The sequence below is a fragment of the Heliconius melpomene genome, chromosome 12 (genome assembly GCF_056956725.1).
Source record: "Heliconius melpomene rosina isolate 202511_hmr_F chromosome 12, ASM5695672v1, whole genome shotgun sequence".
Classification (NCBI taxonomy): Eukaryota; Metazoa; Arthropoda; class Insecta; order Lepidoptera; family Nymphalidae; genus Heliconius; species Heliconius melpomene.
In genome coordinates this window covers 13,856,739-13,871,374 of record NC_140400.1, presented here as the reverse complement: position 1 = coordinate 13,871,374, position 14,636 = coordinate 13,856,739, and the positions used below count along the sequence as shown (strand labels likewise).

At 32.5% G+C, this 14,636-nt stretch overlaps 2 protein-coding genes across 2 annotated transcripts in view; one reads left to right on the top strand and one right to left on the bottom strand.

The window, feature by feature from the left end:
• S6KL (ribosomal protein S6 kinase like) overlaps positions 1-14,636 on the bottom strand; it is a 41,439-nt gene that overhangs the window by 15,307 nt on the left and 11,496 nt on the right. The window contains exon 7 of the mRNA XM_085195085.1: positions 14,464-14,552. Coding sequence (XP_085051211.1) covers positions 14,464-14,552 — 89 coding nt within the window. The remainder of the gene's footprint in view (positions 1-14,463; positions 14,553-14,636) is intronic.
• bnb (bangles and beads) lies at positions 3,951-13,179 on the top strand. Its single transcript, XM_085195086.1, has 2 exons — positions 3,951-4,181; positions 11,669-13,179. Exon 2 carries the CDS (start codon positions 11,670-11,672, stop codon positions 12,918-12,920), a length of 1,251 nt encoding a protein of 416 aa, XP_085051212.1. The 5' UTR covers positions 3,951-4,181; position 11,669; the 3' UTR covers positions 12,921-13,179.

Sequence of the window (14,636 nt, the reverse complement as noted above, 5' to 3'; positions counted from 1 at the left end):
GTTACTAATTTTGATAAGTTCTTAGAAATTTCGTTATTTTTATATATAGGTACATTTACATTTCCTTAGTAGAATAGTAGTTTTAAATGTACGGTTGTTCACGTGTTAATAGAAAATATGCTGTTAAAACGGTAAAACATAGTATGGTACACTAATAATAATTTTTAGTTTATATTTCATCAGGTCATCTTTTTCCATCCTCTGGAGGACATATGACTCTCCTTTCTCCAAGAGTCTCCACGATGACCATTTCAACGCTGTGCTGATTTTTTTCTAGTTAACAATATTAATGCTAATTTTCTAATTTGATCCATATACCTTCAAAGTTTACTATTTGGTATAGAGTAACACATATTAACTCGGTTGACAGAATTGCAAAAATCAGTACTTTTTTGTAATATGTCAAACAGATTATAGTATTATTATTTAAAATTATTTATCTTAGGGAAAAAATACCACAAGGAATCTTTACATGAATAAGTAATTGAGCCATTCGACCTTTGATGAATAATCACGTTTAAGTAAAGATGTATGTACGTACATATACTCGTATGTACAGTAATGTGTATAATTGTACGTTTGAAACAAAATCTATGATCTTATGTTAACAAGAGATTAAGGAAAACTATATTCTTAATATACAGGGTGTCCCAGGAGTCAACGATAAAACGAAAACAGGTGATAGACCAAGTCGTGACAGTTATGAGAAAAATATAAAAAAAAATCTGTGTCATGTATTTTTCTTATTATATTGATTTAAAAAAATATCGGAAAAACCGACACCCTGTGATGATTTTTCAAGCCCTAAGACTACAAATATTACTCTTTTTTCATTTTTTTTTCTGTAATGTAATCATGAGTAACCCTTCTGTGAATTACAGTTTAAGATTGAAACATACCTGCATCAGTTTTCAATAAAATGTCGTGTTTTTGCCAAACATTAAATTCAAAATATTTAGTACACCCAACTTTAACCGACTGTACTATAAAAAAAATGTACTACACTGTTTTTGCAAGTAACTTTAAAAGTTGGCGCATTTAATCTGGATTCCGGAATGGTACGATACTTGCTGGATTACTTCTTTGTTGAAGAGAGAAAAATTGAAATATACGATAATCGGGATGACGTTCAACGTTTTGGTATCTTTTCCGATACATTCTAGTTGCAACATTAGCATTACATAACCATTCTCCATGAATGAAATGCATATTGGCAATGTGTCAAAGACCGAGTATATGGCCTGCGAGAGCCCGGACTCGAGCACTATCCTTATAGGTACTGGGCCAGCCCCTAAGTCGGAAAAGTTCAGGTATCTTAGATCCGTCATGCACGAGTCTGGAGGCATCGATCACGATCTCCATGGTCAGATAAGCGTTGTCTGGGCTAAGTGGCAGGAGGTCACTGGTGTGGTCTGTGATCGCAGGATACCTTCCCAACCTTTTCCGACTTAGTGGCTGGCCTAGGACTTATAAGGATAGTGCTCGAGTCCGGGCTCTCGCAGGCCATATACTCGGTCTTTGACACATTGCCAATATGCATTTCATTCATGGAAAATGGTTATGTAATGCTAATGTTGCAACTAGAATGTATCGGAAAAGATACCAAAACGTTGAACGTCATCCCGATTATCGTATATTTCAATTTTTCTCTCTTCAACAAAGAAGTAATCCAGCAAGTATCGTACCATTCCGGAATCCAGATTAAATGCGCCAACTTTTAAAGTTACTTGCAAAAACAGTGTAGTACATTTTTTTTATAGTACAGTCGGTTAAAGTTGGGTGTACTAAATATTTTGAATTTAATGTTCGGCAAAAACACGGCATTTTATTGAAAACCGATGCAGGTATGTTTCAATCTTAAACCGTAATTCGCAGAAGGGTTACTCATGATTACATTACAGAAAAAAAAATGAAAAAATAGTAATATTTGTAGTCTTAGGACTTGAAAAATCATCACAGGGTGTCGGTTTTTCCGATATTTTTTTAAATCAATATAATAAGAAAAATACATGACACAGATTTTTTTTTATATTTTTCTCATAACTGTCACAACTTGGTCTATCACCTGTTTTCGTTTTATCGTTCACTCCTGGGACACCCTGTATATTGAATGCTTATAAATTATTATTAATGATTAAAGATTTATAACTAAATTGATGGAAGTAGGAATGGGGAGGGAGGCCGGGTTGGTCGTGTCCATCTTATAATTTTTTATAACATAAATCTAGACTAAAAATAAAAACGTATACACAAAGACAAATAAAAAATAAACTGTATTTTATATTAAATTTGAAAATTTGGCCTCTTAAAAAAATACGACTAGATATGCCTATGCCTACATGATTATTTTTTGTCCAATTTGAAACCGTCTGTCAATTCATTTTATACATGCATTTCTAGGATTTCTAGTCACATTTTTTAAAAAAAAAAGTGTCAAAGATTTACTTAATAAATTAATATTACAATTTGGTATTAGCATAAAGTGACATTCCTCAATTTATGAATAAAAAATGCAATAGGTAGCATAATTCTGATAAACAAATTACATGCTCTTAGTATGTAATGACTTTAGGAAAAACCACACTTTGAGATGATCAATTTGGTTCAATTCGCAAAAACTTATTATTTTTCGTAAATTATTCTTTAATTTTCACGTGTTCTTTCATGTTCTTGTATCGTGTAATAAGTATTTTTTAGGGTTCCGTAGCCTAATGGTATACAATAGAATCTTTATAAATTCGTTTTGTCTCTGTCCCGCTGTCTGTCCGTCTGTATTTGACCGTAATTTTATTACTAAACTTTTAGGACTGAACAGTTAAAACTTGGTAGGTTATTCCTTTATTTTACCTAAAAAATAAAATGGATAAAAAATAATGGATGCTCATTATCCCAAATATGGAAAAAAAACTAAAGATACATCAGTAAGAAAAAAACTAAAGATACATTAAAGGGCGAAACGGTCTCGCACTTGGCCACTTTCTTTAAATAGCATTCTTCGATATCGGTGCTTACTTTGCACAGAGTCATTCTCTAAAGATATGAGCCGCATATTCACTATAGAAAAAAAAGTTATGATAACAGTAATGGTATTTTCGTTTAGATAGGAAAACAATGAGTATTTTTGAATTTTAAGTAACTTTTACATTACCAAGGCTACCATTATCTGCACTTGCTTTGTCCAGCCATATGCGTGTTGGGAAAAGAAATCATCGTCTATTATTATGTTATAAAATTACATATTAAGGTATATTTTTTAATGTAAATAATAAATTGAGTAAATATAGTATATTTATTGAGAGGAGAATGGAAGTGTCTTAACGCTAACGTTCCCAGGTTCCTTCTGCCTACATCGTTATGCAGGATACAGCGTAAAGTAAATAAATATTATTCCGCTTGTGTTAAAAATATAACTAAAAATAAGAAATACTAAAAAAACGATGTTCGTAGTTATTTTTTGAAATAACATTACAAAAAGGGTAGCATAGAGCCCTCTAAGGGGGCTATAATATTGTCAACAAAACAGAAATATATTGGTAGTTATTCAAAACTAGCAGGATCAATGTATAATGTATAATTAATATGTATTATTGATAGAAACGTGCATTGCTTATATTATTATGGGTGTATTTCTATTATTACTATTTAAATGTGTAAATTAAAAAGTCTTAAGAGAATACTAACTTTTGTTAAACAAAATCTGTTTTCTAATATGAAGATTTATTTTTTCATATTAGAAAACAGATTTTAATAAAATAAAAATATATAAAACTGGACACCAAGAAGAAAGAAACTAATTAAGCATGTCCAAAAATAACAAAAAAACATACCAAATAAAATTTTATATCATTATACAATTTAAAATCAATATTAACCGATCGCAATCAATAGCGCCATACAATTAATTAGCTTAATATTTTATTATGGCAGACATTACCCACGGGCCACGACCACGAGTCGCACAAAGATGCGTTCGAAGCTTCATATTATAAAAGATGTACAGACCACTTGCATCGAGTGAGGCAGTGGTATATAAGCGGTGGGATTGTCAAACAAACACCAATACATTGCCGGCCGTTCCAGCGCACACACACAAGAAACATTGGAAATTATTAAATTGTGTCAGTGGTTCATCATACCACCAGCGGCTCATCTATATTGCCAAGGAATCCATAAAAAATCAGGTGAGTTTAAGATTTTAAAATTTTTAAATTGTTCATAAATATTTTCAACTATAATATAGACTTTTTTAATTGTGAAAGTTTTCCACTTATAGAAAATTCATTTAATATAATAATTTATCGTATTTACGCAATTTATATATAAAAAAATAGTTTTATAATACCGCAATAACGAAGGCTGATCCTATTTCAGCGTACAAAAACTTTAATAAACACTGTCAAGCACTATTAGCAGTTGGTCTTACGCTCTAACGATTTCCAAACATAATATTTATATAAAAAATGTTTTCAATTTGTAATACTTCTTAATAAAGTAAATAATTGATCGAAATCGATAAATTTAGGATAAAAAACAAATTACTCTAAAGAAACTTGTAATAAAATAATAGTAGTATCATAGATAACTTTTTTAATAATTTCGGGATAGAATTTTGCACCAATGAGTTTATATTATAAAATCTGTTTTATTATATTTAAATACCGGAAATTTAAAAATATAGCTTAATATATTCTTTTAAATATTCTATTTCAATAACAAATTATACTTACGTACGTAGTAAATGATAAACAGTTAAGAAGTAAATAAGATACAACCTACGTAAAGCAGGTTTAAGTCTTAGTTCTAGGGCTTCATAAAACTAGATTTCCAATTGTAAGAGATAATATAGCGAAATATGTGAAACGGAATATATTATAAGTTAAATTTTTGTAATTCCTATTATGTATATAAAAAAAAATTTGTAAGTTGGTCAGTTGCTTTGGTAATTCATTTAAACATTCCGATCCAAGTCCAACACAATTAAAATAACTTGAATTATTACAGTTAAAGACATTAAATTAATCAATCGGTATCAACATATTAGTAGCGGGATATAACTTTCACATTACAAATAACTGCACTTTAGCCTGATTTTGTATATTAATAAATATAGATAATATATGCGCTGCTACTTGGACTTGCTTAAAAATTGTCGTTAGCAAGAAAATGTAATAGCACATTAATTGTTATAGAGAGGCCAGTCATGGCGCAGAGGCACAAGCGTGTGAGTGAGACCTCGACATGGGTTCGATTCTCACTCGAAGAAATTAAATATTTTATACTTTAATTATTTCGCTCTGTGTAGAACTGAATCATTGACAAGAAATGTAAAATAAAACCCCGTAACTTTCCTAAACATAATAAGTCAATAGCCTGTACAAAGGAGTAGCACAACGTGAAATAAGATAACATCCAAGGCTCTATTATTATAGTCTACCTGCCAGGGCCACCTGCAAACAGTCGTCCGTATCTTGACATCTTAAATATCTACAATCTTTTGTATAATCTCAAAATGACTAAGACAAGCTTTGATGGCATTCGTTTTCCACTTGACTGAAATTATAAAATAAGCTCTTTACGTTTTACGTTGTTATTACTTAAGTAGTTGATGCAGTACGATGCATTACGTTGGTATTTATATTTTATCATATGCCACCGACCTGCTCGCGGCTTCGCCCGCTAGAATTACATGATTATTAATTTATTAATCTATATTTCTTTGGCTTTCTAATATACTATAATAATATCATTTAGAAAACAATATCTATATCTTTATTGAAAATAAAAGTTTCAGCCAAATCAATAAAACAGTTATTTATAACAATTTTGTCGAACATTCTTTCGAAAGAATATTCTTTTTTAACCGAGTGAAATAAACACTAAACGTAATAGAAGCTTGCTAAATACAATAATGAAATGATATTAAAAATATTTTAATGCAATGGCCGTCACTATTTTAATTTTAAGTAGATATATATTTATCGTTGCTTTAACACTAATAAAAAATAAAAAAATATATATACAAATTAGTTCTTTGTGTCATATTCCCATATATAATTCTCAAAAACATAAAGGCGTATTAGCTACGAAACATTGATTTCCCACTGTAATGAGCGCACCAATTTGACACACAATGTAAGGTAATGACCCGAGCGGAACAACATTAGATTAAGCAATTCAATCAATTAGACTACCTATGTATTGTATGAATGGAGACTAATTATTAATAATTACATAAACAATAATAACCCTAGCCCTAAGCCTAGGTCATAGAAAAATATTAAAGTGGCCCTTTTTATACATATTTAAATTAAATTTCAATTTAAATGAACCTACTAAGAGATAAATTAATGATAACGTATATTTTAAAAGAAAATAAGTTAGTTTTAATAGATTTTTATTAATATTTAATTAAGTATCCTAAAGAAACTCTTGAGGTTTATATAATTTTTTTACGCTCCACTTGTTGCCAGTATAAAGTTGACCATTCAAGTCGATGACGAATTAGTAATACAATACAATGGTATTACCTGTACACGATGTTCACGTGGAGTTACTAACATATCACAGAAATGTGATATCGGGACATACGTTGAGTTCTCAGATCACATCCTCCTTGGTTGGATATATAATAAAAAGTTTATATATTTTATCTAAGTTTATTATATTAATGCATATTTTATTTCAATTATAAAATGAATACAACGTAAAAGCTTTTTTAAGTATACCAATAAAAGAAACAGAACTTTTTTAATTAATATCACGTTAGTGTAGTGCTCGTAAATGTCAATTCCATACAATTTTTATCCAATAACCTCTACGTAGAGATGACTTAGGTACTAGGTTAGACTATTACATATAATACGCCTATAAAATTCTCGAAGCATTATTTACATACCTATAATTTGTATTCATTTCTTTCCGATAACGAGAAATGCAATTAGTGTTATCGAATATGACTTTGCATCACTTGTTTCTGCCGTAGGCGCAATACATGTAGGTCGCTGTGGTTATATAATACTTAAAATCGATTATGACATTTAATACATTTTGTAAGTTCAAATGGAGTTACTAAAAATGTCAGAGAATTAAAGTTAAAAGCTGAACGATTCAAGGAAACATGCCGCGTGAATTATCCTACATAAAGATTTTCACGGATCGTCGGCGTTTAGTCATGCTCTGAACAATAACTCTAGATGCATGGAAATATTTTCGGGCGAGCAAGGTCGTTTAAATAAACAAGTTGTAAAAACTTTTGTCCATCGTTATAAAATTGTTTTAGTTATATTATATACATTTATTTTACTAAATCAAATAAATGTTTCTTTAATCTGTAGACTATCATGTAAATTTATCTAATTTTTTTTTGTATCCATATTTTTAGCCTCCTTTATACAAAAGGTAAGGCCTCTATATAAATAGAATCGTTTAAAAATCTTTTTCTTAGAATTTGGTAGACCTAATAACCTTCACATCGAATTACCGCCTAATGGCCTAATGGTAGAGCGTATTTTTTGTTCTAAAATAAAAAAAAAACTTTGTTTTTATAATAATCACACGGTCGAAGTTTACATTTAAAGCTATTATTTAAATTAATTGAAAGAATATTTAAAGAGATAGAAATAACTTAAACTACTTCATTTTGTACTTTAATAAATGATAATTGGATTAAAATTTCATTAAATATAACATAATAAAAAAAACCAACTTATAACAGAATTGAGAAACAAAATAACGAAAATATTCTTCACGAACAAATATGAGATGCAACTGGTAAGGTTCTATATATCTTATGCAAGCACAGCGTTGGACTAAGGGACAAATATTAAGAACATTTGTTGACATATCGCTTGAAATTTACAGACGCCGTTATACCGGTGCATTGCTTCCGGTGGCATTGATCTAGACAAGCACTTCTATAGTTAAATTCATTTACTATTCAGATTTACTATTGAAGTACTTATCCTTTGTCAAACAATCAAAATTTGTAAGAGCGAAAAAATTTAAATTTTTCCAAATGTATCCGCTGTAAAAATAACCAAACGACATCAATTGCTGTAGACGTTCACATTCTTCCATATTACAATCGCGAGTAAAGCATCACTAAAGCTGGCCATTGGTGGCCATTTGATTTATCCAAACGAGATAATAGGATCGATCAACCAATGCGTCGCCATCTCGACAATGAGTCGTGGGTCGGCAACCATTGCACAATCGCTCGAATAACGGGTTTCGACATGCGACAACGCACCTCATGCTGCAGGAACCCCACAATATAGCTCTGAGAATACTTAAATTAAGTCTACCATTAAACGTTAAGAACTATCTACTAGCTGTGAACGAGTGGCAGGTGAACAAGAATATGCAATACAGCATTCCTTAGACCAATTGTAATAAACCAGCTTTTAAAAACTACAGTAGAATTATCAATCAATATCAACCATAACCTACTTATAATTTCTAAATAAACAGAAATTTAATATTATTATCGATTGGAAATTTACACAATGGAAACTAGTACCTACGCTTTAACAAAGCAAGAATTGGACCGGCAACTCGGTTTTTGTGTGAAAACGTGGACCGTGGTAAAAAAAAACCTAATGTCTGGGTCAGACATCCAGACGGTCGCGCCTTAGATTGTCAAAATTTTGTAGTCCACGTTTGTCCAAGAAACGTGCGAATTCTAATGACCGACTGGTTTAATTTAATGTAAGTTATACTTAACTACAGTAAGTCCTATACTCGTATATCGGAATAAATGATGCAACGCAATTACTTTATGTTAATAAACACCATTGAGTTTCCCAAGAACATTGTGAATACCATCCGTGACATAAACCTGTTCTTTCGTTTATTATTCTAATGACATTTAATACATGTAATGAAAATGGTTATTTATAACTGTGATGCATAATGTGAACTTTAATTGAACTTTTCAGCAAGAGGAAGAATCTCTTCCGTGATTTCCGTAAATAAAGCTTGATTTTTCTATACACATAGCTATTTAAATGTTACAACTTATATCAGCTTCACGCTATATCCAATGCACAACAGGGTAGGCAGGGGGAACCTAGTGTTAAGACACTCCATTCCCTATTTTCCGCTAAATTCTGGAGGCACTGCGTGTAGAGTGACAGAACTCAACGTCGCGCTTAGCTTCAACAGCAGAGCGAAGAAATTAAGATACAAATGTAACTAAATATATCATTACTTCGAGCGGGAATCGAACCCACAACCAGTCGCATTTACAGACACATTCTCGTGCCCCAGCACGATTAGTGGCCTGTTCAACTTGTTCAATGCCACAACCACACACCTTTATAGGTGCAGGTGCAGTGATTTATTTAGTCGCTTACTTTATACGTTTACGTATCTTATAAAACTTTACATGCAAAAATTGTCTCATAACTACGTGTTAGACGTGCAGACGATTTTTTGAGATTATAGCATTATATATGGTCGTTGAAGCTCTCGCGGCGCAGTAAGAGGATAATTGGAACATCAAATCATCACGACTTGAGTACCAACATCTAGATTCCTATGCAAAACTATAATTGCTTTGAGCTAGCTGAGGTTAAAGTTGTTTATTTTTGTTTTACTATTTTATATATAACTACGTTTCTTAAATGACCTTATAATGATATCGTAAGACTAAGCAGCTTTACGAGCTGCCTGTCCAACTTAAAATACCTTTGAATAATTTCGACGCTAATAAATACAATTCTATATATAATTCATTTCAAGTATATACATAAAGCTTTAGCGTTGCTATATACTTCTGTATTCGATATCACATCTGATTGAAACACCGTTGTATTGTAACTGACAATATCAATAATTTCTTTTGGAAAAATCCTTTATTATCCTTATATATCTACCAATAACCGTGGTCCGTGAGTGCCAGCTTATTTTTTGATTGGCACAATAAGCCGGCATGCGCTCCGATTCAATTGGAAGATTGCGCCGATGTGTGGGAAGACGACAATGCTTACCCTCAGTCCGCCGAGGATATCCTTCCAGAAAATAACTCACTGACAATCGTATAATTCCAGCCTGTCTGTATTGTAAAAACGAACTAATAATTTATTTTATTTGTTTTTATTAACGTCACGCTGTATTCCTCATGTAGTGTTAGGACACTCCACACCCCACTTTTCGCTGACTTCTGTAGGCATTGAATATTTTAAATATTTTATTTCTTGAAATTGTAAAAAACAAATTTAAATATATAGTATCTATTTTTATACGTTATAATCACCCCGGGCAAACTTTATTGTTGAGGTGTAACAAAAAATAAACAATAAAGTCTATGATTGCGTATAATTACGATCGATACTGATGGCAATGGCCTCATCAGATGTTGGAACCAGTCTCTGTACGAGTATATGAATCCTGCTCTTATTTCTTTATTTTTAAGTGCAATGGACGATGCAATAATATTATGTGACCAATAATGTAATGTAAATAATTTTATTTGTAATCTGAAAAAATCTTGTGGCTACCTAAGACCTACTCAGACGTCATCGTTTCCTTTTTTTTTTCAATTAGATTAGGTATATCTTACTAAGAAAATAACATGTTTGACTAAGAAAATACCAACGATTTTAAAATTAAATTGATCTACGGTAATGTCTTATACATATATGCAATAACTTTTCATTTAAAGCAGTTTTTCAGTTAAAGCCACAGATAACAATATAAATTTAATCCAATAATAAGTAAAACCCATTGACTACAAACAGTGAATCACTCGAGCGCATCTCGACATTCTAGTTGCCGATTTTATACAATGAGTCGATTAAAATTCTGATAATGTGTGGTCGTCTCGCCGGATCATCCATATTGCTAGCGCGCGTTGAACATCCTGTCCAACATCACGCAGTAGGAAGTGTCCATCATGTGCCAACTTACTGTTCATTTATTTCGCAGAAAATGAATAAAAAACAGTTTTTTCTTTCATTTCAATATATTGTTTCGATTATAATTGGACAATTTTTGTATTACATGGCCTCTGTGACTTGTTTTGATAATAATGACTAACTAAATAGATAATTGCATGGTGTACTCCATCCAGAGTGTGTTATTTAAAGTAATAATAAAACTTCGACGCGTATGATTACACGTTACGCGAGGAGCCCATCAATTTCTGCAACGACTACGGCATTCTTGAGCAAAAACAGGATATTCCCTTTGCTATATTCTATTTCTAGAGTGGCGCCAATCCACATTCCTTTAGGATATCGGGTTAATATTATCCCTTTGCTAGACGTGTTATTTATAGAACTTACACTAACCGGATTCTGCTAATAATTACTTTTATACATTTATTTTATACACGCAAATATTACAGCTTTACAAGCAACTCAGTACTTGTGGAATAATAAAAAGCAACAAAAGCTATTTTGTAGGCCACTTTCACAAATAGTTTACATCCTACTTATTCATATTAACTTTAATTTACTGTGACTAGAATATAGGCACCCGTCCCCAACATATCAGGCCCTTAGATGATTCAATCTTAATAGAAAAATTACTGTGAATGCCGATGCCGGCCGGCGCCGCGTAACATTGGCCTTACGGCACTCACGACTTTCAGACGTGCATTTGATATCCTTATAAATTTACTACTATTATTTCGTCAAACCACTAATTCGATAATTTTAATTTTCAGGATGAAGGTCTTATTACTGTGCATGGCCTTCGCGGCTGTGAGTTTGGCTATGCCTGTCGCTGAAGAGAAGCAAGAAGAGCCTATTGCACTTCCATCTGTCCCTGAAATCAAATCTGAAGATGTTAAGGCTCAAAGCGATTCGGAGCCAAGTTCTGTAGAAGAAAAAAAACCAGAGCTAGTACCTGAAGCAAAAAGCGTTGAAAAACCTGACGAGGTCGCTATTGAAGCCAAGAGTTCAGATGTAGCAATAGATGCTTCTCCAGAGTCTAAGGCGGAAGCCAGCCCAGAAGTCAAAAAAGAAGAAGTACCTGAAGCTAAGGCAGCAGGTTCTGAAGTTGAACAAAAAGCAGACGTTGCTGAACCAGCAAAACCTGAAGAAAAAAGTCCAGAAGTTAAAGCTGCCGTTGTAGAAGAATCTAAGCCAGAAGAAAGTCAAGCTAAGGTTGAAGAAGTAAGTAATTTACCTTCAGCAAAATCTGCTGTCTCTGAAGATGTAATCGACCTGGCCAGTGCTATCAAACCTGAAGCAGCCGTTGCCGATGATGTCATTGATCTTGCCGCTATTAACCCATCTGAGCCAGTAGTTTCTGCTAAAAGTGCTGCGCCTGAGGAAAAGAAAGAAGCTGATAGCGAATCAGTTTCAGAAAAAGTTGACAAACCTGAGGAAAAAAAGGAATCGGTAGAACAAAAATCTGAAGATAAACCTGCTGAATCTTCAGCTGCTCCTGATGCAGTTGTGGCGCCAAAATCAGCTGCGGTATCTGAAGAAGCCACACGTATTATTCGTGACGCTGTTGATGAGAAAGAGCCAGAGGCACCAAAACCAGAAGCCAAAGCCGTCGCTGAGGTAGTAAACGATGAAGTTAAGCCTGTTGATGTAGTAGAGGCTAAATCTGCCAGCCCTGCTGAGGAACTCATTGCGCCTCAAGAAGAAGCGAAACCAGCTGCAGTGGAAGAGAAAGTCGAGGCGGAAGTAAAAGCAGCCGAAGTACCTAAAGAGGCTGAGAATAAGGCACCTGAAGCACCCTCTCAGCCCGCTGCTGAAGCGAAGAGTGATGACAATGTTGAAGTCAAAAATGATGATAAAGTTGAAGCGAAGAGCGACGCTAACGTAGAAGCCAAAAGCGACGCTAAGGTTGAAGCCATGAATGACGCACCAGCCAAAGAAAAGAGCTCCGAAGAAAGCAATGAGAGCGCAGACAAAGATTCATCAGAAGAAAGTGGTGAAAAATCAGATAGCGCTAAACCTTAAAATTGTTAAAATAGTCTAAGCGGCAGGCGTGTGTCGACTCACGCCTCGACACGCGCCTCCCGCTGTCGCAGCGCAGTGCGTTTGTGTTGTCACGCAGCGGACCGAACCCGTCCTCGACGTGACCTTCGACTATTCACTAGTTCTAAAGACTTATTTAAATAGTGGAACAGAAAAATTACCTACGTTGTAATTATTTTTCAAAGTAAATTATCGAATTCACGGTACTGTAAGTAACAATAAATACGTTTTTTACAATAAATATTTTATTTCTCCATTGTTTAGTTTTAAATCTTTCTTTATTATTTTCAATATATTTTTAAATTAAATTAATAAATCAAAAGGAACAGCACCTTTCTGTAAGATATTGTTTTTTTTTTAGATAGTGACAGAAAATTATGTTGGAACACTATATCAATAACATTAAAAAAAATACTAATCAATTTTGGCTCTCTATAATTAGTGAATAGAACTTCTCAAGCTAAAGAATTAACAAAAATAAACACATAACATTAATTATTGTTAAGTACTGTCATTTAGAACCTATTACAGATTAAGCAAATTTAAATAAACAAGCATTCATAATTAATTTGACTATGACACAAAGACAAAAGAATTGAAAATCAATTGTTTAAAGAAAAATCAGTATCAGCATCCTTTATATAGATCTATACATTTTATTGAAAACCGTATAATAATAGTACAGTGGAGAAAGAGAGATATCCATACATAAAAGCAAAACTATATTTTAGGCAACTTTAACAATATTTAAAGCTTATTAAGAACTAAAAAGTAAAGTAAAGCTTGTAGAATTGCAGACGGTTATTTAACTTGAGAATCAGATGGAAGTGAGAATGAAATTATGATTTACATAACATATAAAAAATGTGTATTTCTATAACAAATATTCATGTTTTGAATTTAAAATGAAAATATTTTTTACTCTACTTAAATTTTAAATTGCCAATGAATAAGAATTTGTACCTACTCTCTATTATATATTCCCATATGACATAGTTACTACTGATATAATACAATTTTAGGTGCATTTTCCTAAATAATAACAATGTATGGGGGATAACGAAAGACGCACATATATATTATAATCGTAGGCATTTGGCACTTCAAAATGAAAAAATATAAGTAAAAAAAAGTCGCGAATATTGATGTATTTAAGGAAAATAATACAAAAAACTTTTATGTGGGTAAAATTTCTTACAGTTTAGCTTTGACGTTGTACATCACGATACAAATTCAATTATCATATGTATCTTACTTGAAACTATTTCTCGCTAATTGTTTAAGTAAAGCATGTAAATTGCTCTAACAAAGATGTGGAACTTGTCAAAAACAAAATAAAAAAACAATGCTAGTGTTTATTTTTAACGGTATTTCCAATATTACAAAACTTTTAAGTGGATAACGAAAGTGTTTTATTCGGAACGTAATGTCTTAGCATTAGGTTCCTGGGTTCCGCCTACCCTGTTATGTGCAGGATATAGCATACAGCTAAAAAAAATATTTAGAATTATATAAAACCACTAACCTCCCCCGTAAGCATATAACAGGCGATGACACCGAGAGACCACCAGTCCACCGCGTGACCGTACGGCTCTCGTTGCAATATTTCAGGAGCTAGTAACAAAAGATAGATGTCTTGATAGAAATTATCCATTGTAATTAACAATAACAACAATAAAGGATTACAATATTAGTGGA